This window comes from Haemaphysalis longicornis, unplaced genomic scaffold (genome assembly GCF_048455015.1).
Source record: "Haemaphysalis longicornis isolate Haplotype H1 unplaced genomic scaffold, Haemaphysalis longicornis Haplotype H1 scaffold_12, whole genome shotgun sequence".
NCBI lineage: Eukaryota > Metazoa > Arthropoda > Arachnida > Ixodida > Ixodidae > Haemaphysalis > Haemaphysalis longicornis.
In genome coordinates this window covers 87,503,278-87,526,040 of record NW_027526225.1, presented here as the reverse complement: position 1 = coordinate 87,526,040, position 22,763 = coordinate 87,503,278, and the positions used below count along the sequence as shown (strand labels likewise).

The window sequence follows — 22,763 nt, the reverse complement described above, 5'->3', positions numbered from 1 at the left end:
CACGCTTTTTCTTCCCTCTTTCCGCGTGAGGAGAGTTATGGAGGGGGAGGAAAACAGTCCGAGAACACCTAAGCGTTTCTTTATGGGCCGTGCATGCGATAGCATGAATGTCCAGTTAAGCAGCTGTGACGCCCAGCTTCCGCTTCGTGTCGTCGAAGGCCCTTGTATACTCTTGCTGCTTGAGGCGCTTTCCTTTGCGATTCGCCTGAACGCTTCCGAATGACTTCGGTCTGTCTCCTACGTGTTGCGCCGCTGCTTGTTCATGCTGCCGTGTAATAGGAGAGCTGACGACTATGGCGAATTTCTCAGCTTGCCTATTCGCTCGTTTGGCTGCGTTTTTTCCGCTCCCTTCATCTGCGGCGTACTGGCGTAGACAGCCACATATCACTACTGCCGAGTTCAATCTCGCGCTATGGAACGCCTCGTGCCATGGAGCGCTTCCCAAGGAGCCGTTTCGCTGTTAAACGCCTGCGCCGGCTTTTTCGCTCATTGGGCCATTAACGATTTCGCATTCAAACAAGAGCGCTTGATACAGATCTCAGGTGGGCCCGGCGTACGGCTCGACTGTTTTCACTCACTTTTCAGTTAGTTACACGCGTGCGACACGGCCGACTTCGTACGTGGACGGAAGCTGCGTAGTAATAATATTCAATGCTGGCCGCTGAGCAAAAAGGCCGACTGCTGGTGTGACAAACTGCCCATTGTCTCCGTTGCCACCCTCGCCTCGATCCGCACAACCGTGTCACGCACGACTGGGGGAGTCGCGAAATTGCGCAACCCCGCGCGACGCGCCGTGTCCCCTCAACGGATCATTAATTGCGGGGCGTGTCTCTGCTGGCCCCCCTCCCGGCGGGACATCACGTGCGGGGCCCCGAACGCCCATTCACGCCCGTGTCGTCTCCGCTTTCGCGCTTTGCTTTTAGCGAGCAAGGCCGCTACTACGCCCAGTGTTCTCAGCGCCGACCGTGAAGCGGCGCTTCCTTGCGATAACCTGCGCGGCGTGATGAGAATGTTCACTCGTGCTCAAGCTGTCGGAATCGGCGATAGTGAGGAGGAAGTAAGATCGAGGGGGGGTAGAGTACCGTGACGGCAACATATATCGTCTTTCAGGAGCGAAGCCCCTTAGGGACTAGGGCTGTTGGCGTCTCCTGTCGTCGTCGTCGTAATCGTAGTCTCATGTAGTCACGGTACTAAAACACCGGGAAACGCGTTTACGCCTCGCGCTAGAACGTCACGCGTACTGAAAAAAAAACACCGGGACACTCGCTTATGCCTCGCGCTAGACAGCTCCATGCTTCAAAGACACGAGACTTTTACTGCAAAGCTGTATACGTCTACCCCCAACGGTTTCATATCCGTGGGTAAAAACGCCAAGGCGCCAAGAATACACTTATGCACTGCATGCTTCGCCCCTCCCCAGATTTCGCGTTAGTGGAGATGGCCAGGGATTTTTTTATTCGAAGGAACTGGCTCCCGATAATGCGCTTTATTCCATTCCGGCCACGAAGGACGTTGTAAGTCGCAAAACGAACAAAAAAAAAAAAAACGTTTTCGCATTTGTCAGAAGAGGCAATCGCGACCGGGATCGAACCCGCGACACCGGGATAAGCGGTTCGAAGCCTTACCCACTGAGCCACGGCAGCGGGTAACTCGTGAAAACAGGGCAACAGGGTAACAGGGTAACAGGGCCTAGTTTAATACTGTACACAGCTATATTCTAGGCGATCAGTGAACGTCCGTGGTGGGAGAGGAAATGGTGTTTTTCTCCCTCCGCTACTGTTTATGCTTCACGATTTTGCCGTGAACGAAAAAAAAAGAGAGAAACAATCATGCCACGGCAGTAACTGGCTTCTACGTATCGCCCAGCCCGCAAGCCCAACTGGTATCCAACAAAGTACCCTGGTACAGGGTGTGACTTACGTTAACTCCGCAGTTCTCGTAGCGGACAAACGGACATAGTTCCGTGCGAAAATATTTAAGTCACGACACACGCTCCACGTCCTGCACTGTATTGTTGCTCCGAGAATAGGGACGACAGCTTTCAAGTCAATCGTCTTTTAAAGCGAAGCTTTCTATGCCCCACTTGCGCCGTACATCGTAACATCAAAACACACTGCATGAAAGCCAACCTTACACAATAGTTTTCCACAAAGGGCGTATGATGATGATGACGGTGGTGATGAAACGCGAAGCGCTTTAAGAAGAAATAAAAACTGTGGTTGATTCCTCTACCATAGAAATCGGTGAAACACGAATGTGAAATGTGCAGCGAAATCTGCATGAGCATGATTTGCGGGTCGGCGGCTGCCTTGTGGGTGTGCTCGGCGAGCGACGTCCTGCTGGCGGGTCGCTTCGGCCAAGGTGTACTGGCGTCATTTCCGTGACGGACATGACGTGAGTCCCCGGTGTACCCCGGCACAAAACACTTTCGTGTTAAAATATAAAACCAGAAAACGAGCAACCCTAAGTATAACCTGCTGATGATGATGATGATTGATGATTCCTATTGGTTTCCCCTTTGAAGCGGGGTGATGACATGTCATCTTACCAAAAAGGGCTAATATAACCATGTTTTACACTCTTGGTTTAATACTAGCGCTGCTTAGGGCAGGCACTAACGCTTATTAGGCCCGAAATACTTTCTTTTCCCTGTTACAGGTGGTAACTGTCCTAGGCAATATTCCCCTCTGCTTTTCGTCCACCAGCATTCTAATCTTCTTTTCGTCCCCTCGACAGCCTTGAAGTTAACTTCCTCTGGGATACCCTTAAATCCTAGGGCTTCTGGAAGCCCAATATTCCCTTCATGTAGATTTGGATGGATGCCCTCACATTCTAACACTATGTGCCGCATAGTTTCTGTTTCTTTTCCGCAGACCACACATACCCCATCATTTTGTGAATACTTCCCCACAAAACTCTTAGTTCGCAGCAACCTGCTCTAGCCTCAAAAAGCAAAGCACTGCCCTGGGAATTATCGTAGAAATTTTCCTTTCTGATGTTCATCTTCTCAGCCCTGTACATCTCTAATGACGTTTTAGCTTCCATTGCTCATTAGTGCTAAAGGTTGCTTCCCCGCAAGAATACCCTGTGTGCAGGGGTGCACCCTTTACAGGCCGCTTGCTTTGTTGTAATGGCGTAATTTCCGTGACGGATATGACGTCAGCGAAATGTTGGTGCATCCGGGAATAAAACAATTTCGTGTTGAAAACGCTTTCCGCGGTCGGAATCGAACCTGGATCATTCGTGTTATGAAGCCGACGTCTGTCCGGTTGCGCCACTCCGACATGTTCGAAGCAGTTTGGATTTCGGACTTTGACTTTCACTCAGGTTGCTTGGGAGAAAGCTTCGCGTTTCACCATCTTTCTCTTAAGGCTTTGACTTTTTTTACGCAAAGGGTCTGGACGTAGTTCGCTTAAATTTCGTCGCCTGAAAGAAGCCGGACGTGCCCCCTCCCCCCTCCTTTTTTTTCTTGTTCTGCCCATTCCAAGCCAAAGCGCGATTTCTGTGCACTCCGCAGTTCCGGTTGTTGCTCCTCTCCTTTTCACGAGCGTCGTCCACTCATCCCACGCAACGCCGTAACGTCGTCCGCGCGCATAAAAACCGTGCAAGGTTCTGCGCAGCCTCTCTCGCGCGCCCCGGCAACAACCGCGCTCCATCTCCGTGCTCCCTTCTTCATCGTCTTCTCGCTATTGCTTGTTTCGTCGAAGGGTCCGTCGGTTCCGGTCCCTTCCACCAGCTTCCACCCACGTCGCGTGAGTGCGCGAGGCGAAAGCTTCGCAAGCGACAGTCCGCCGTGGAGCCAAGGTCGAAACGGTCAGCAGCTTGAAAGTCGTAAACATAAATTGGAAGAAGGAGAGGATATGAAGACTCCCCCATCCTTGCTTTCTGCCTTCTTTCTCGATTGAGCGTGTGCGAAAAGTTAGGCGTCCCTAACCCGACGAATAGGGAAGTGCTTTCGCGATTTTCCGGCTTGTTGTCACGCGCGCATTTTGTCTTCGCCTTGCTCATCCGCAAAACAGAAAGCGGCGGAATTCGCTCGGTTCCGAACAGTATGTTAGAAGCCTCTCTTGTCATCGTTTATTGTCTGTCAGGACCAAATTCGAAGCTCTACCGTGAACCGAACACAGAAAATAGTTGAGCATCGCATCTGGTTAACACTCCGCTGTGCGTTTTTTTTTTTTTTAATTTATTATTCTGCGTCATCGCCAGTCAGTGCAGTGCTGTCGCTACCTTGCATATTCGCTTATAGTTTGTTATGCCCCGTGCGCGTTCCTTCGCTCCCTTTCAAAGGTGCCTGTCGCTTGGCTTTTCCGCATAGCTCAGTCGTCTAGTGGCTGAGCTTGCCGAAGGTTCACGGAGGAGGATTTCTCCGCGTCTCAATCGCGTATGTAGTTGCCGTGAATTATTGTTTACTCGTTTTCTTACAATGAAAACGAGTTTATATGACGTGACTATTTTTAGTTTGTCATTGATCACTCTCTGCTCTCTGCGAGTACGTACACAGCAGCAGCATCGGCGTTCACCGCGACACAATCGTCTACCACAAAGCGAATGCTGTTTTAGAACTGAAGTTTAAGTTGAGTTTCCAACGTGCGCAGCTTAATTTTCACATGCTTGGAGAGTATTTTAGCTGCCAAATATTGGAGAATTTATTCTAGGGATTTATTTCAGTGCATCTAGGGATTTATTTCAGAATCTAGGGATTTATTTCAGAATCTAGGGATTTATTTCAGAAACATGGAAGAGGAAGACAGGATGACGATGAAGACGAAGACGATGATGAAAGTGGGAGAAGATGTTTCGGTTATTTCCCGTCAACCACACGCTTCCAATGGTCACGTCCGTTAAGCGACGAGAAGCAAACGTGGTTTTCTAACCGAGTAAAGGCATTTCTTACGTTCCTAAGTAATACAGAAAAAGGTGTACTTTGAAAACTAGCGCTGCGTTCATTCAGTTCAGGCACGCGAACGAGATACAGCGGTAACGCAACAAAAAGAAAATACTCCCGAGGTTTTCGACGAACCAAACCACATAGTTTAGTCTGCAATGCTTCAGCGTTTTAAGCAACTGGCGATCTGAGGACGAGCTCAGTCTGCCCACGCAATTTATCGCATGTTTTTGCACAGCGCGAGCGTTCTGTCAAAGGGTAGGGAAAAGTTCAGCGTGAAAGATCTCCCCCGGACTTGTGGCGGACTGCGCTCAGCATGCACCCCCGCTGCGGCCCCTCGAAAGCATACGCAGCTTTCGAGAGTCTGCAAGGAGCAGCAGCCGTAGGAGCTTGGTTGCGTCATTACCCGTCGCGACGGTTCATTGTATCAAAGTCGTAAGGTAAACACGCGCTCGGCAGGAACGTGAAATGCAGACGCACGGCTCGTAGAGCCCCCCCAAAAAGGAAACAAGGAATAAGATACAGGGGAATAAAAGAAGAGAAGGAGAATAAGAAGGAGAGAATAAGGAGAGAAAACGGCGTTTCTTTTGGACCCTCCCCCAGCACGACGCTATCCTCCTCCGTGCACGTCCCTCCATCCTCCCCCGCTGGGCGCACGTGGGATGGCGGTTTCGGCTCGTTCACCTTTTTGGAACGCAAACACTCCCTTTGTGCATGGCGCGGCCGTGAAGAAGAAGTAGAGGGGATGCCGTAGGAGAGCGTCTTCTTTTCTCGCCGGAGAAAGTTCGGCGAAGCCGGAACGGTGCGCGCTTGTGCGGGGGGGCCCCCGCTTTTGCGGCCGGGCTTTCGAGTGGGACGCGGCTTTTTGTCTGGTAGCGTTTTGTTCGGACGCCGCTGCGTTCCGTCGGGATTTTAGGCGGTGGCGTCTTGCCCCACCTTGGTGGCAGCCTTTCTTGTTCGCTCCTCATTTCAATTCTTGTATTTTTTTTTTTTAGCTCGTACGCTTGTTATTCTTGCTTCCTCGAGAGACCACACGCGAAATTGGCCGTTCATTATTATTCAGCCGCGGCGTTAGCGGAGAAACCGCGAGCCAGCGGCAATAATTATTCCTTAGTACTCGGGCGTTGTATAGTTCCGGGGCCGACACCCCCCCTAAGCGTGCGTCGCTATTAATTAGGTGATGCGTGCCTCTTCGCGGCACGTATCCCACGCAGTGGAGCCGTAGGAAAGGAACGCATTGTTTCCCCTCCTCCTGGCTTTCTCTTTTTCTTTTTGCGTTTTTTTTTTTCTACGATACGTTTTAGGGTACGCGTGCGTGCGTAACACGTATCCGGTATGCACTGCCCCCTTCGGAGCCCTGACGAGGCGTTCTTGCTGTTTTATTTTATAGAAATATTGATTAGCACTGTGCCCGCGTGTGTCTGCGGAGAAAGACAAATTGAACGCTTTATTCACCATTACGACCAACTGTGGCACGCTGGAAAACATAACACGTGACACGGAAGGAGCTAGCCGCAGCGGCAGGGTTCCTACTTTCCCCTTAATCGTGGCGCTGCGGGGATAAGACTTGCAAGGTGCCCTCTCTGTTCGATCGTATTCTCTGTCCTTCGTAATCTCCCCAGCACCTGGCAAAGAGCAGTGCCAACGCAGTTAGGCGGGCAGCTTTTCTTGCTCCTCTTAGCCTGTAAAGCTGGCTCCTCCGCGTGGGTGCACCTTTGCAATCGAGTTGAATGTCGCTCTCGGAGTGCGTTCCCACAAAGCGGCGGTTCAACCATTCCGAGCGCTGCAAGCAACGCAGCCTGCGGTGCAATTGTTGAGGAGCACAACAGTGTCCCTGCTTGTGTGGTGAGGGGGTGTGAGAAACTGTTGAAATAGTTCCGGGGAATAACGGAATGTCCGCCACCGTGTTCTCCTGCGCAGGCGACTGTGCGGCGAGGTGAGAGCGCGTGCGTCGTCGCCCCCCTCTCCGGCGTGTTGTCGCGGTGCGCGGGGGGCTCCCCGGATGGCCGTCCTCGCGGGCTGCCCGGAGGTGCGGAGCACGGAGGAGCCGGCCAACGACGGAGGAGCTCCCGCCGGCCTGCCGCCGCCGCCGCCGGCGTCGACCGACGACGCCTGAGCAGCGGCGGCCTCCACCCCGCTGCCCCGCCGCCGATGGCCGCGTCCGCGCTGTCGTCGTCGTCGGGACCCGTGGCTCCCGGCGGTGCGGGCCTCGCCGGGGCCACGCTGCTGCGCGCGGGACTCTACGTGCGGCACGTGCGACACCGGCGGTTCCTCGCCAGGACGTGCCAGGTGAGTGCGACACTTCGCTCACGACCTAGAAGGGCGAAACACGTGCGCGGAGAACGACGCGTTTCTGCGCGCGTTTTTTAAAGCGCAGCTTTACTAACCTAGTCCAGCCGAGTTTCGCCGTCGCCGGGAATGTGACCTTCATCTGACCGCAGCCGCGCCGTAGCCTTGGCAACGCATCACGTGACTCGCCGAGCTCTGCTGCCGCCGTCACTTGGCGCATGCGCTCTCCGCAGCTAGGTCACCGCCTGACCACGTGACCCGCCACTACCTGGCTAAGGAGCGCCGCGTTCACCCAGTCTGTGCTAGCTTGGCCATGGATGAGAGCGAGGCTAAGCCGTCTTTTCTGACCGTTACGATGGAGCAGGGAGCTTTGAGCCGTCGCCGGCAGGTGGTGTCTGACCACCCCGCGGATATCGCCGGGGAGCTGCTTCACTGGAGCGTGTCTCCCGAAGCCTAATCGAATTCATAGCTAGTAACCGACTAGGCACAGCTGTCTTGCCTGGCTTAACGGCGAGTGTGTACAGAAGTACAATTGCAGCTAAATCAAAGGTTAACCAAGTGAAACCAAGACTTAACTGGGCTGAACGAAGCTTTCGCTCTGCATATCCAAGACGTCACCCCACGTGATCCGCTGCGGAGAGGCGTCGCAGCTTCGACCGCTCGGAGCCTCGCCGCTGCGGTACCGCGTGACTGGGCGAGGGCTTAACGGCTGCTTCGCCGATGCTTGGTCGCCCAGTATCGCCGTGGATGGTGCAGCGGCTGGGCTGTCTGTGCGTACGTGTCATCCAGCGCAAGCGACCGGCTGAATAAAAAAAAAAAAACCATCCAGTAGCCTAACTTCCACGAAACACTGGTGTACTCAAGCCAATCCAGGCAGACCTTTCGCTCCGGACAACTAGGTTTACAGGCGTTACACCTGACTCATTTTTGCGGTATCTTGTAGCACAGCGTCGAATCGCACCGCGTGTCATATTAATAAAAGGAAAGGGTAGTAAGGCTGTTCGGCCGGTTGAAAAGTCCACTTTTCCTTCTTTTTTTGAAACGAAAAGAAAGACAAAAGAGAAAGACGTGGAAAGCAAATTTCGAAGCACCTAGGCAGCAGCAATTATAACGAAGCTTCGAAGACCGCGGAAATAACACACCCTATATCCCCGTTTTTTCTTTCTTTCTTTCTTTCCGCCCTTCTCGTACGTTGAGGCTCGTGTATCCGCTCCTTGATTGGACAGCGCGGACAATATGGTCGGCGCACCCTGCCGCATGCTTTCGGTGAAGGTCGATACATCCCGACACAATGTAAGGCACCGCTAATTGTTTCCGCTCCCTCCCCTCTCGCGCGCTCTTCCTCGCGTGCACCGTCCTTGTCGTTTTTCCGCGGGAATATCGTTCTCGTGCCTGTGGCTTTTAAACTTCCCTTCCCGTTTTCGCCCCTTTCGTTTCGTCGCTTTTTGCTCCTCGTTCACCACACTGCTGTTATTTCTCGTAACTTTCCAGCGACTCACATTACTTCGCGATTTGTAAACATTGACCGACAGCGCCGCCTGGCGGTCGCTATCTATTCGCGCATTTATATTGCGTTCCGCTAATTCCGTGCGGCGCTGTTGAAGCGGCGAGGTGTCAAGAGGCGTCGAAAACAATACGCCCGGAAAAAGAGTGCTCGCTTTGTATGCGCCTCAGTTCCGGATAAAGCAGCAGATGATGTGAGCGCGGATGAACACTGTTATCGTTGCGTGCGCACCCGTGATTGGCTGATTCCACTGCGTCCGCCCTCCCCATTGGCTTATTCCCGCTCTAGAACTCCCAGCGCTGTGCGAAAAAGTTTGCGAACCGGGGTGTATAAAAAAGGCGCCAAAGTTGAGGCTTCAAACTGTAGCGATACGTGGGGCTCCAACAATAGTTCGCTATCCGCGTGTTTCGTAAATTGGAGCGAGCGAGGGGAGAACATCAAATAAAGGTGTGCTGTGCGGTAACCTCTAACGAAGTGGGCTTTGTGCGTGGTAGAAGCACCTGTTGTAACGCGCCCCGAGTGTTAGGTTTACTCATGAAAGCTCGAAAAAGTAATTTTATGCCAATTCAATCGCGCAAATCTAAAAGACCTGCACCACGTTCCTGGCAGAAGACGTGTTATTTGACGATGCAACTTGTGGGGATCCTAGCGCCCGAGGCCATTGCGCGATCACTGGGTTTGTGCCATCACGCGGCGCTTTTCCCCTCTCTCCTCCGAAATTCCGGCTCGTCTTGGCGCCTCTGTGTAGAGCCGAGCCGTCTCTCAAACTCTTGCGTGAGGTGAAGCCTGCAGAGACCGTTGCGGCGATAAAACACTGTCACGCAGCGGGCGCTCCGCCCTGGTAGCGGAGCTAACCTCACCTCATTGGTCCGTTTGAACGAGGCCCGAACCCGACTCTCGGCTTGGACGCGAACGCGCGCCTGCCCGTTCGGGGAGACGCTTCCAGGACGCCGAAGGCGTTGGCCGAAGGTATGTGACGCTTTCTTTACCAGCCGGCGGCAACTCTGTTGCGCCGGCGAAAGCCCACCAGCCCTTCCGGCTGCGGCCCGTGCCCAAGGCTGCTCCTGTTGTCCCTACGCTTGCATATAGTAAGGCCGTACCTACCACTCGACGAACACGCCGTGCGGTACGCGCCTGTGAGCGAATGGGCCCCGTCTCCCTCGCTGCTGCGAGCCGATCCGGCCAGCACGGCGATGCGCGCGCGCACAACAACGTGCGCGCACCCCGGAATTTGCCCTGACAGAAGAGCCCACTGGCTCTGCGCCGACGAAACGTGCGCACTTGCGCGTGGCGCCCCATCGCCCCTTTCACCTAGCGGGAAGTACGTACCTGTGCTGTAAATTGTGTAATTGGGACTGTAAAATATGTGACTAGAATGTTAGTATAAAATAAACGTCTTCCCTCCGTGCCCTGGGCATATTCCTTTGTCGCCCCCTTCTCCACCTGCCCAACAGAGGCGGTGTTAAGTTGGCGCGACGGCGTTTCAGTATCGTGAGCGTGCTCAAATAGCTCGGACCCGCGGTGGTTCCTCGCAGTGTGCATGAGTGCCTGCCTTGTGCAATGTTAGGGTTATGCATATTGCGAGGTAGAGAGACCACAAACTCATTCATGCACCTCCCCTCTCCTTAAATGCCCTCGCCGGTCTGAGAAGAGCTGACCGGCCATCGCCCAGGCATGCAAAAGACGGCAAAGAGTAGAAAAGAATGCATGCACAGGGCAGTCTCAGTCCCCAGCCCATACAAAATATTTACAAACTACACTACCAACACTACCCCCCTCCAGCACAAATGATACACACAGGAAACTACACGCGACACTGAGATACATAATACATAGTAATTGGTTCCACATGCATGCAAAAAAATGAAGCTATTGAAATATGCCATTACAATGAACGCGACACTATTAAAAACAATAATGGTAATAATATATACATGCAGGGCGAGACTATGCTACATAGGGTTACAAAAAGAGCACACACTACGACTATAAAGAATTAGGGCAAAAGAGAAGACACAGGCATGCTACAAACTACTCTGAGCTACGAGAATATTTCTACAAATTCAGGAGACGCGGTTCCGCGGGGCTTGTGCAAAGTTCTGCGGTTGGGAGCACGAAAGTTTTTTAGGGGAAACGTCCGTTGTGGTCAGTCAAGAAAGGAAGATGGTGGGCGCCAGTGCCGGAACGACCTCACCGTAGCGTCGAGACAGCAGCTCCGTGAAGGGGAGTACCAGCCAAGAGGAAATGCGGCCTGAGCAGCCAGCCGGCAGGTATGATGACCGCGAGGGCGCTGCTCAGGTGTAGACCTCGCGTGGCACCCGGTGAGTGCCTCGCCAAAGAGCGATGACCCGACGCTGGTGGTGGCTGCCGTCCAGCGCGAGCGAGGCAGCTGCCGGACGACAGCCGTGGTGCCGATGACGCATGGTGCAGTTCCGATGACACTGCCATATTGTCCGCATCTGGAGAGGGCACCTCTTCCGTTACACAATTTACAGTACAGGTACGTACTTCCCGTTAGGTGAAAGGGGCGATGGGGCGCCACGCGCAAGTGCGCACGTTTCGTCGGCGCAGAGCCAGTGGGCTCTTCTGTCAGGGCAAATTCCGGGGTGCTCGCACGTTGTGCGCGCGCGCATCGCCGTGCTGGCCGGATCGGCTCGCAGCAGCGAGGGAGACGGGGCCCATTCGCTCACAGGCGCGTACCGCACGGCGTGTTCGTCGAGTGGTAGGTGTTGAGGGTGGCCGAGCGGGTACGCCGAGGGACCGCCCCGGCAGAGCACGCAGCCCTGAGAGACACGTACAGACACGATGCTATCAGCAGGAACATAACCCGCCCCGGCGGGGAGCTTGCTTTATTAGAGCGCCTCGAGTCCACTGATGATGATGGTCGCCGTGGCGCCATCTAGTCGAGACGCGACACACTACATCCCCCCTTCAGAAGTCCAGGTTCAGAAGCCCTCACAAGTCCAGCCTCCTTGGCTGGCGAATGGTTCGACCGAACCGTGACACCTGCGCAGTGGGCTCCCGCACAGTTGGTGGTGTCGCACCATGTGACGCAGAAGGGGACGCTTGCTCACTCCCGGTGGCCACTGATGGTGAGGGTGAAGTAGGAACAAGGTGACTGCGGTTGCGCTGCAGCACCCCTTTGGGAGTCTCTACCACGTACGAGCGCGGACGCTGCGCTGGGCTCAAGACGACAGCTGGACTCTTGATATCCCGGACCCAAACATGTTCACCTGGCTGAAGCAGACGAAGTTCACGAGCAGCGTGTCTTCTGTTGAAGTCCTTTGCCTGTCTTTGCCTGTTAGCACGATCCCGCTGGTCCACTTCTACCGAAGACGGCCAGCCTGGCTTCAGCTGGTTACCCGATTTGGGTATGCGAGTTTGCAGGCGTCTGCCCATTAACAGCTGTGCAGGGCTATGTCCATTGACGCCCGGTGTGTCTCGGTAGGCCAGCAGGGCCAGGTACGGGTCTTCCGACTTGCCTAGGAGGTCTTTGACAGTGCGGACCATTCGCTCCACCTCCCCATTTGACTGCGGGAACCGAGGACTGCTCGTGACGTGATGGAAGCCGTAGGCCAGTGCAAAGTCCCCGAATTCCCTGGCCGCGAACTGAGGACCATTGTCTGTGCGCAGTAACTTGGGGATACCATGGCGGGCGAAAACGCTCTTGATTGCTGTGATTACTGCTGCTGCTGATGTTGACCCAAGGCTGATGACCTCGGGGAATCTGGACCTGTAGTCAACCAGAAGAATGTAGTCCCTGCCGTTCAGGTGGAAGAGGTCGGCGCCCACCTCCTCCCACGGAAGACTTGGTGTGACAGTAGCCATCATGGGTTCTGGACGTTGGACCCGAGTCTCAGCACACTTGGGGCAGCTGGAGACGGTGTTCTCAATTTGGCTGTTGATGTCAGGCCACCATACCGACTCTCGTGCCACTGCCTTGCAGCGGTTGATCCCTTGATGGCCTTCATGGAGCAGTTCCAGCATGTACCGCTGAAGAGAGGTGGGGATGACAATGCGAGTGTTCTTCAGGAGCAAACCATCACACACAGTGAGGTCTCCCCTGTGTTGCCAATACTTTTTCAGATGAAGTGGCAACCGAGACTGTCTGGGCCAACCCTTAGTACAGTACTCCACGAGAAGGTCACACTCGCCGTCAGATGCTTGGGCTTGGCGCAGGTCGTCCCACCGTGTGGAGACAAGACCTGGAAGGGAGCGGACGAGTTCTTGCACGTAGAGTTCGACCTGGTCGGCCTGCTGCGACGAAGGAGCATCCACAGGAGCTCGAGAGAGCGTATCAGCTGTAGCCAAGAGTTTGCCGGGTACATAGAGTACCTTGTACTGGTAGCTCATGAGCTTCAGACGGAAGCGCTGGATTCTAGGTGGCAAGAGGTCGATTTCCATGTTGCCTAAAAGTGCAACGAGAGGCTGATGGTCGGTCTCCAGGATGAAGTCCAGACCACGGACATACTGGTCGAACCTCTGCACAGCCCAGCTGGCTGCCAATGCTTCTTTTTCGGTTTGGCTGTATCTTGTTTCTGCCGACGTGAGAGACCTTGAAGCGAAGGCAACTGCTCGACGCTCTCCGGATGGTTGCTCTTGCAGAAGCACGGCCCCCAGGCCAAAGGAGCTTGCATCTGCTGAAACAGTTGTCTTGTACTGGGTGTTGTAAGTTGCAACGCACCGTTCAGAGCACAGCAGTTCTTTTAGCTTCCCGAAAGCAGACTGCTGCGATGGGCCCCATGTCCATTCAGAGTTCTTCTGAAGCAGGGCACGAATAGGTGCGGTGACGTCCGAAACATTCGGCAAGAAACGTCCCACATGATTCACGAGTCCCAGTAGACGACGAACACCAGAGAGGTCTTCGGGAGCAGGCAGACGCTTGATGGCTGCCACCTTGTCAGGGTCGGGTGAAATACCGTGGGCACTCACTACGACTCCTAGAACTTGACACTGTTGGTGCCGAAGGAACATTTGTCTCGGTTGAGCGTGATGCCTGCCTTAAAGAGCCGTGCGAGGACCTGCTGGAGGCGCTGGTCATGCTCTTTACGAGTCTTGCCAAAGACAAGGATGTCATCAATCATGTTCACTACGCCGGTCTGGCCTTCTAGTATCCGAGACATTTGCTTCTGGAAATACTCGGGTGCCGATGTGATGCCGAATGGCAGCCGCAGAAAGCAATAGCGACCAAACGGGGTAATGAACGTTGTGTACAGCTGTGACTGTGGAGACAGCATGACTTGATGAAAACTTGACTTAGCATCCAGCTTAGAAAAAAACTTGGCCTCTCCAAGCAAGCCTAGGCATTGTTCCACCGTCGGTAGCATGTGGCGTTCGCGAAGGACGGCTTTGTTAAGCTGAGAGAGATCTACGCAGATCCTGTAATCACCATCACCTTTTGGCACAGCTACCAGTCCAGCACACCACTCTGTCGGAGCATCGACGCGGCGGATCACTCCTTCCGATTCCATCTTGTCCAGTTTTTTCTTGATGGGCTCATGGAGAGGTAAAGGAAGACGTCTCGGGGCACTTAGTGAGAAGGGCGTCGCCCCGGGTTTCAAACGGATTGTGTAGGCGTCAGGCAATGTCCCCAGTCCCTCGAAAAGGCCAGGGTCTAAGAGCAGCTCTCCGGACGACTCCTGTGAGCCTGAGACATGGTCAAGGAACTTGCATACCCCCAGGGCCTGAATTGCAGGGAAGCCTAACAAGGGAACTGTTTTGGATTCCAGAACATACAGTTTCTGCTCCACGGACTTGCCTTTCCACGTGAGTGTGGCTTGGTATGTACCCAGGACAGGCAACGTGTGATTACCGGGACCTTTGAGCTCGCCTTCTGGAACTTGAAGTTTTGGCGGAACTCCGGAAAATGAGCTTGGTACGACCGAAACTTCGGCTCCCGAGTCCACCTTGAACGACAGTGGGGAGCCATTCACGAGTACTTCGATGAACTTGGCGTTGGGGCGGTTCTCTGCCACCGCGTGAAGCTCAACGGAGCTTGCTGAAGACCGAGTGCGCTTGGAGTTGCCTCTTCTTTTCTTCATGCAGACAGTTTCGAAATGCCCTTTCTTGCTGCAGAAATTGCAAGTTGCTTGTCGAGCCGGACAGTCTGCACGCTCGTGCGAAGAACGTCCGCAGAAAAAGCACCCTCTCTGGTTGGGCCTGTCTGGTGACCCAGGCTTTCCTTTCGCGTTACGAACACGCGCGGCGGCGTCGACGGCAAGCGGTGACGAGTCGGCCGAGTCGCGTGCCCGGCGCTCGTTTTCTGCGTCTTCGTGTTGACGGACCTGCGTAAGTGCCTCTTGCAAGGTGAGCTTCGGACTTCGGCACAGTTTATCCGAGAGGTTACGGTCGAGCAAACCGACCACGAAGCGGTCGCGGACGAGCCTTTCCTCGACTTCCGGCGACGCGTAGTTGCAGCGCTTTACCATCGAGCAGAGAGCCGTGTAGAAGGCATCGGCAGTTTCGCCCGGTTCTTGAGCACGGCGGTGAAAGCGGGCCGTTTCGTACAGCTCGTTGGGCGGATGAATGAAATGGTCGGTAAACGCTTTTTTGACGGCGGCAACGTCTTTGAGCTCGGAGTCACCCAGCAGCGTGGTTGCGAGTACGACGCGGGCTTGCGGACCCATACAGTAGAGCATAGAACGCACCTGAACCTCCGGCGGTGCTGTGTAGTGGCCCGTGGCGAAAGTGTAATCCTCATATTGGAGCAGCCACGTAGTCCAAGAGCCGGGGTTGTCGAAGTCGAAGGGCGGTGGTGGGCGTAGCTGAGTCAGCTGCGGCGCGGCGGCGGCGGCGATGGCAGGGGTAGTCATGGCGGGGGCGGCGGCGGTTGTCTCGTGACGGGCGTACGGGGTTGAACTGGTTGAACCGTTGAACTACGGACGAGCGTTGAACCGAAGAACTAAAGCCACTTCTGACACCATGTTGAGGGTGGCCGAGCGGGTAGGCCGAGGGACCGCCCCGGCAGAGCACGCAGCCCTGAGAGACACGTACAGACACGATGCTACCAGCAGGAACATAACCCGCCCCGGCGGGGAGCTTGCTTTATTAGAGCGCCTCGAGTCCACTGATGATGATGGTCGCCGTGGCGCCATCTAGTCGAGACGCGACACACTACAGTAGGTACGGCCTTACTATATGCAAGCGTAGGGACAACAGGAGCAGCCTTAGGCACGGGCCGCAGCCGGAAGGGCTGGTGGGCTTTCGCCGGCGCCACAGAGTGGCAGCCGGCTGGTAAAGAAAGCGTCACATACCTTCGGCCAACGCCTTCGGCGTCCTGGAAGCGTCTCCCCGAACGGGCAGGCGCGCGTTCGCGTCCAAGCCGAGAGTCGGGTTCGGGCCTCGTTCAAACGGACCAATGAGGTGAGGTTAGCTCCGCTACCAGGGCGGAGCGCCCGCTGCGTGACAGTGTTTTATCGCCGCAACGGTCTCTGCAGGCTTCACCTCACGCAAGAGTTTGAGAGACAGCTCGGCTCTACACAGAGGTGCCAAGACGAGCCGGAATTTCGGAGGAGAGAGGGGAAAAGCGCCGCGTGATGGCACAAACCCAGTGATCGCGCAATGGCCTCGGGCGCTAGGATCCCCACAAACTGTGGCAGCAAAATTTCCTTGTGCTTCATAAACTTGTTTATCCAGCTCTTATCGCACGCGTCCCCGATCCGTTCGGTTCCCATCGCTCTTGGCAAATAAAATAACCTTGCGCTCGAGAGTGCCACATGACGACTAAAACGAGGCGCTAGTAGCAGCAGTAGCATAAACCTGCGCAACGTCTAGGTAAGGCTAAGTTACACGATAATTTACTCACGTGATCTTGATGGAATGTTCTGAATTGAGTTGAGTTGGATTTCGAAAAGAATTTGTGTCTATGGGGATGCAGCTAGCCGCTTTGCAGTTGATTTAAATTTCGAGCCCTATTATAATGCGCACACAAATTTTAAGGCCACTTTCAGCGAAAAAACTGAGCCTTAGAATCGTGCAAATATACAATGTATAGATGGTATTCACTGAAAAGTTTAGCTGTCAATTTCTTCGCTTGGCAACACTGGAAACGCCACGGACATGGCGCGGCTGAGTGTGCCACCGCTCCCACACGCCGCAGGAAAAAAAAAAGAAAAAACACCGGGGTGCGTCGTCTGCTCCGTTTCAACCCGATTCTCAACGTTGGTGTCAACAGGGATGTTATTAATCGCACTCACATAGGAGTCGAGGCATTATTTTGCGTTCGTCGGGGTAGAGTTTGGAACGTCCAACACACTTCATGTGCTTAGCACAGGAAAGTACCGCCATCCCGCGTAGCCCGACGAAATCAGTGACGACACACTCACATGGCTGCCTGCATGCGTGCCTCGCCAGTGAATACAGGCTATAGCGTTTCTGCATTTTTACGTACCGCCCGTCTTTGTACATTGTGCCTGCGCGCCATTGCCAATCTAGGTGGTGTTGAGTCAGGTATAAAGAAAAAAAAGAGCTTATATATCTGGCGACTTTCACCCTCAATTTTTCTTAAACCATATTCTTCTAAACATAATTCCACGAGGTAATTGTAGCTTGCCTCCGAATCCAGGGTCTAGTTTTAGTTTTCATGATGATAGTACATTGATTTCTGCTGGGGCGTTTACAGTCCTGTCTGTCAGCTTTCTGCCGGCATTGAAGAGACGGCGCCCAAACGGCACACGGAAGACCGCCAAATATTATATCGGGTCGCTCGCGAGAACCTGTGACGACCGGAATATGACCGCGCACCTACGCTTTTCGGTATACTGTTCTTTTTTTTTTTTTTTTGTAAAAGAGACACAAACAAGCGTGGGTAACGCACGCGGGAGAGACTCACTACAGGACATGCGGAGAGGGTAACGCAATACCTTGTTTTCCGACGTGCCGCGCGTGTTCGTCCGGGGCACCGAGCGGATTCGCGAAAGGGGAAGAAACAAGGAGAGAGGTGGGGAAAGTTCGGTGTAACGTCGTGGGGAAATGGGGAAATGTCAGGCGACCCCGGAAGAGCGGGAAACCGTAGAGGGGAGACGCGTCCACGGGCGACCGAAGGCCGTCCGACGGGACACGCAGGGTGACGTTGAGGACGCGCGGATCTGTTTCGTTGGTGCTTTTGTGCGCGCGCATGTGTCGCTCGCCTGTCTTTCGAAGCGGCGCGCTTGTGGGAGGAGAACACCTGACAAAGACAGCCGAGGCACGCGCCGTCGCAAAGTTGGGCGGCGATAAGCGGTGCCTGCGTTGTCTAATGTTTCTTCGCGCATAGGCGTGAGAGGATGTAATGAACACAACGCCATTTCTGGCTACCTACAACGGAGTTAGATAAGCAAGAGCTGTTGACTCTCTCGGTAACGCGATCGCGACTGCACGTAGCCTACCAGGATGCTGTCGTCGTTCTCGCCAGCCTGTCATTTTTGACGGGCGGAGCTGCGCGCGTTGTCGGAAGCTCGGGATGAGGAAGATGCGGATGCGGGAAGGGAGTAGCGTTCGATGCGTGAAGGAAGATGCTGCTGAGCAAGAGAAGAGGAAAGAGAGGATGAGATGCTGCGGTACGTCAGGGTGGGAGCATTGCCAGAGGGCCGAGTCGACCCTCTCCTCTACCCTTTGTCTACGCGCTGTTTAGGCAAACACTGTCCGAGCCTTGTGGATATCAGCATGATCCGTATATTGTATCATTCGTGATCGCTACAAGACTCCCCGTGCTTCAAAAACGGGCTCGAAAAGGGGCGGAATTCAGTGAAAAGTCCCCCCTCGACCGAATTCGCCCCCTCTTCCGTAAAACCGGATTTTGGGAAAACGGATGGGCCCTGCCGTTGAAATCCGTTCTGGCAACGAGTGTTGTGCTATTTGCTGCGCGAGTAACTCAAAGGCGAGAGGGACGTTTTCGCGCTTTCGAGCCCACGACCGTATCTGGCCGTCTAGAGGCTGCCCCGTTGGATAAAAACATCATGCCCCCCTGCGTATAACGACGACGATGGTTGAACGCGAAGCTTTCTTGTAATGAATTTCTTGGTTGGCCAATCCCACGCTGCGAGTATGTGCTACTCTGGAGGTACGCGCCACTCTTCTGGAATACCCACAGCAACTCTCGGATGTGCACTCCATAGGCCTAACGTTTGGGTGTATGGTGTGATGTATGTATGTTCCTGCTGCTTGGTCTTCGCTTCGACCGTGTCGAAATGGAGCAATATAATAAAGAAAAAAAAAGTCGAAATGCAACAATCGGACAGACGTCAGCGTCATAGTGCGAGGGACCCAGGTTCGATTGCGGCCACGGGAAGCGCCTTTTTTTTTTTGTTCTTTTTTCATTTCACCCACGCTCATTCATCACCACTGTCAGAGAAAGATGGCATTCCTGCAGGGCGTATTGACGTACAACGGCATCAGTGAGTACGCTAAAGCTTCGCTTTAATATAGGAGATTATCGAGATGTTGTCCACGAAAGAACGCACACCCTGCAAGCCCCAGTCGGCAAAACCGTGTCGTAATGTGATGCCCCTTCCCCCTCCGTTTGGGGGGCAAGGAATTGTTGAATCTAGTGAGGTGAGGCAATATTGCGTTGAAAGATTTCATTAATTCGAAGGTACACGCACTTCCGGTGAGATGCAGAATGTTGACTAAACGTGTTCATATGTCACGGCCCGCCCTGAACCGAGCGAAGAGATACCAAACTGCCCTTTACGAAAAGAATGCGTATAATTGAGCCAAGAGAAGGTTTTGTCGTGCTAAAAAATTTCGCGTTTCCCGGGTCTCGAACCTGCTGGCTGATCGCGTCAAAACCCGCGATTCTACACCTGGGATGCAGAAACCGAACAACGGGGTTCTGGAAAAAAAAAAAAAAAAAAAACGGCGAGTTTTAGCGTACCGTGTTAGGGTGGCTACCCTAACCGTACGGCCCGGGGAACCGACTACGCATGCGCGGGGGAGGGGGGGGGGCACGGCGGGGAGGACAACTGCTCACTGGAACGAACGCGCACAGGCCCAGTCGCGGCCACGTAGTACACACGGTATGCACGGTATGCTAATACTCTCTAATAGACGGAGTGTTCTAAGTGAACCAGGAAATGGAGTTAGGTACGTACCGAGAGTGACGGGCTCGTACCTACACGGGAATGGAATCTCGCTTTAGGGAAGGTGGAGATGGGTGCGGTATACATAAGCGTTTAAGGGACCCTGCAACACTTTTTTCAACTTTTTTTGAAATCCTAAATGCTTGCAGAACGTAGTCACCCAACACTCCCAGTACTAATACCCCTGTCAAACGTGCCTATTTAAGTGCACTTACACAGAGTGCACTCGGCTAAAATGTCATTCGGGAGCAGCTAAACGGCAAACGCGAATGACACTTTACAAGGAACGCACTTTAAGCTGAGTGTGGTCCCCAAACACACTTTACCGGGGCCAGCTCGCCGAGTGAGTAATCTCGTGAACAGAAGTCCGAAAATCGGAAAAATTAACATAAAACCGCGAGCGTTTAGATGATAATAAGTAACGTTAAAAGTTAATTATAGTTATATTGCTTACTTACTTTTCAAAAAAATTGAAGCAGCGACGAAAAATAAGAAAATAACCTCTCTCTCAACAACGTGCCAGCGCCGCCTGGTGGGTGTTGTGCTCCACGGCAGCCGTTCTCTGCGGCGTTCTCGTAGGTGGTCTCTTGTGGCCCTGTGATTGTGTTCCTGCTTCAGCATATTTCTGTTGTATTGAACGCTTTCAGATAATTTCCTCCAAACAATAATGCTGGTGTCATACTGCGCAGTGAATAACAGTGAATATATCAGCGCCGGCGTTCAGCCGTCCCGACTCTGTTTTTTGTGGTCTTGTGCGAGGCGCCGATTGCGATTTTTAACCATGCAAACACAACGAAATGTTTACATTATTCTTCACGTGATAAAGAGGGGGAATTTCAAGTAATTTTGCGTAACATTTACGCTGGCTATCGTCACTCACGTCACGGCCAAGGGCACTTTATTTCGTCGTTTAGCAGCGCGCAGCCAAAGTGTCACTCGGGAAGCCCAAGTGTACTCAGCGTAAGTGCACTTAAATAGGCACGTTTGACAGGGGTATTAGATTAGCCGGTCGCAGAGTGCCTCAGCCAAAAATTACTGCTCTATGCCCATCAGACAACTTGTAAACTCGCCCAAAAGATTTTTCTCTCTTTCCGGGTCTTGACGTTCTTCGACGGCCCGAATTACGTCACTGAGGCCATGTAGCGGCTGTTGGCCGGTTTTCCTTCAGTTGCAGAAATGAACGCTTTTCGATAGCAACTTTAAAAATAAAACCACAAAAACAAAGCAGAAACGGAAGGCGTACATGGTGCGACGAGCACATCACACAGTGCCGCTTCGTGCTGGCGATAAATGTAGCTTTCGCAGTGCCTCCAGACGCGAAGGGAAGAGTGAAAGTAGAGTGAACTAGAATCTATTCTAGTTCACTCTAGTGAAAGCGTTCATAGAAAGTGTTGCAGGGTCCCTTTAAGTAGTTACGTCACGCTTGGTATTCCGCGTATCCGGTTTTGGTCTGCTTGGTGAGTACGTAAAAAAAAGAGAAAAAAAGAAAGGCGTGTTGTCTCCAGATTGATTTTGAAACGGCAAAGAAAACCATATACTTCTCTTTTGTATGGGCCGGTTTGCGCGTTATCGGGCGATGCCACTCCTCTCCTGCTAGCATTGCTGGCAGCAAAGATTCTCCTTCGAGGTTGCGGCTCTTGGAAAGTTGCCCGCGCGCATTCCCGCCCGAGGAAGATAACTTACGCTGGCAGGATTTCGGACGTCTGTGGGCGCTTAATACTAATATAAAAACGCCTTGTGTCTGGGGGAAATTAATTTAATCGTGCCTTTCGTACTTGTTGTTTAATGATTCAAGTCTCATATTTTCATGTTGTGAAAACAAAAATAGGAAACACCTCAGCAAACGAGTTGCGGCCGTCTAGTTAATGGACGTAATTAGTTACGGAGAGCATTTCGTTTAATCACCGCCGCGGGAGACGGCCCAAGGAGCTTCCGGAGTGTATTCTTGTTCGAACCGGCCTTCTTAAATGTGGCTCGTGTCACGTGACCTTGACACGTAATTTAGAGCGTGTATCAATTAATAAAAAGGAATGGGTGGGGGCTTCGAATTCTTCTGCCTATTATATGCGTCCAAGTAATGCTGGAACCATTGCGATGACTGTTTATGACAGATTTTATGTTGTAGTAGCCCTCAGGTTTCAGTTGTAACGCATCCACAAAACGTCTTACACAACTTGTAGCACATCCGTCTTGAAGGAGTGCCCCAGCCGGCGTAACCAGGATTTAAAAAACAAAACTGCGTGATAGGAGCGTGATATACCATACGTATTTTGTTTGTACTCGTAATACGAGTGTAGCGGCACGCTTTGTGTGACGTTTAATGATGTCATAACATCATAACATTGTCGTCTGGGTATGCCGAAATGACAATTACTCCTTTTAAATATTGCTTCTTTCCGCGGGACCATTACTGAAGGGAACCAACTTAGTACTTACTAACAGCCAAGCGCAACAGCCTTCACTTACCTTGTTCACATCGTGTTCAACTTAGTGCTGCATTATGCCGTTTATTTTTCGTCTGTACCTATGTATTTGCACGGCCGGGCTAGAGCGGCGGCGCCGCCGCTTTAGAGCGGCCTTGGTATTTGTTGCTTGCCTTTTCGTGATGTTCTCATCATTTGTACCTTCCTGCCAAGGTCCTTATGATGGATTGCAGTAGCAATGAATGAATGAATGAATGAATGAATGAACGAACGAACGAATGAATGAAGGAATGAATAAATAAATGAATAAATAAATAAATAAATAAATAAATAAATAAATAAATAAATCGTATTCAGTGTTCGTTATAAACTTCTTTGTGAAAACTTATGGCAGGTAAGCTCCAGATGGAGTTCTGAATTATTTCCCTGCCACGGCGAACGTTTTTTTCTTATTGTGGCGAAATACACAAGCCAGTTCCTGTAAACGTTCTCAGCTAATCTGAATTAGCCCGCTCAAAGGATTTTACAGTGATAGCTATACTATATACTGCACTGTCCAGGTGCAAACACAACTTTTGCCGCCACCGCCAGAGGCGCTGGCT

The 22,763-nt window shown here is 52.8% G+C and overlaps 2 protein-coding genes across 2 annotated transcripts in view; one reads left to right on the top strand and one right to left on the bottom strand.

The window, feature by feature from the left end:
• LOC144162942 (protein O-linked-mannose beta-1,2-N-acetylglucosaminyltransferase 1-like) overlaps window positions 1–22,763 on the top strand; it is a gene marked incomplete in the record, with an annotated part of 354,130 nt that overhangs the window by 315,117 nt on the left and 16,250 nt on the right. The window contains 1 exon segment of the mRNA XM_077693679.1: window positions 6,809–7,177. Within this exon segment, the coding sequence (XP_077549805.1) occupies window positions 7,040–7,177 (138 nt within the window).
• LOC144162944 (uncharacterized) overlaps window positions 1–22,763 on the bottom strand; it is a 245,362-nt gene that overhangs the window by 220,098 nt on the left and 2,501 nt on the right. The window lies entirely within an intron of this gene.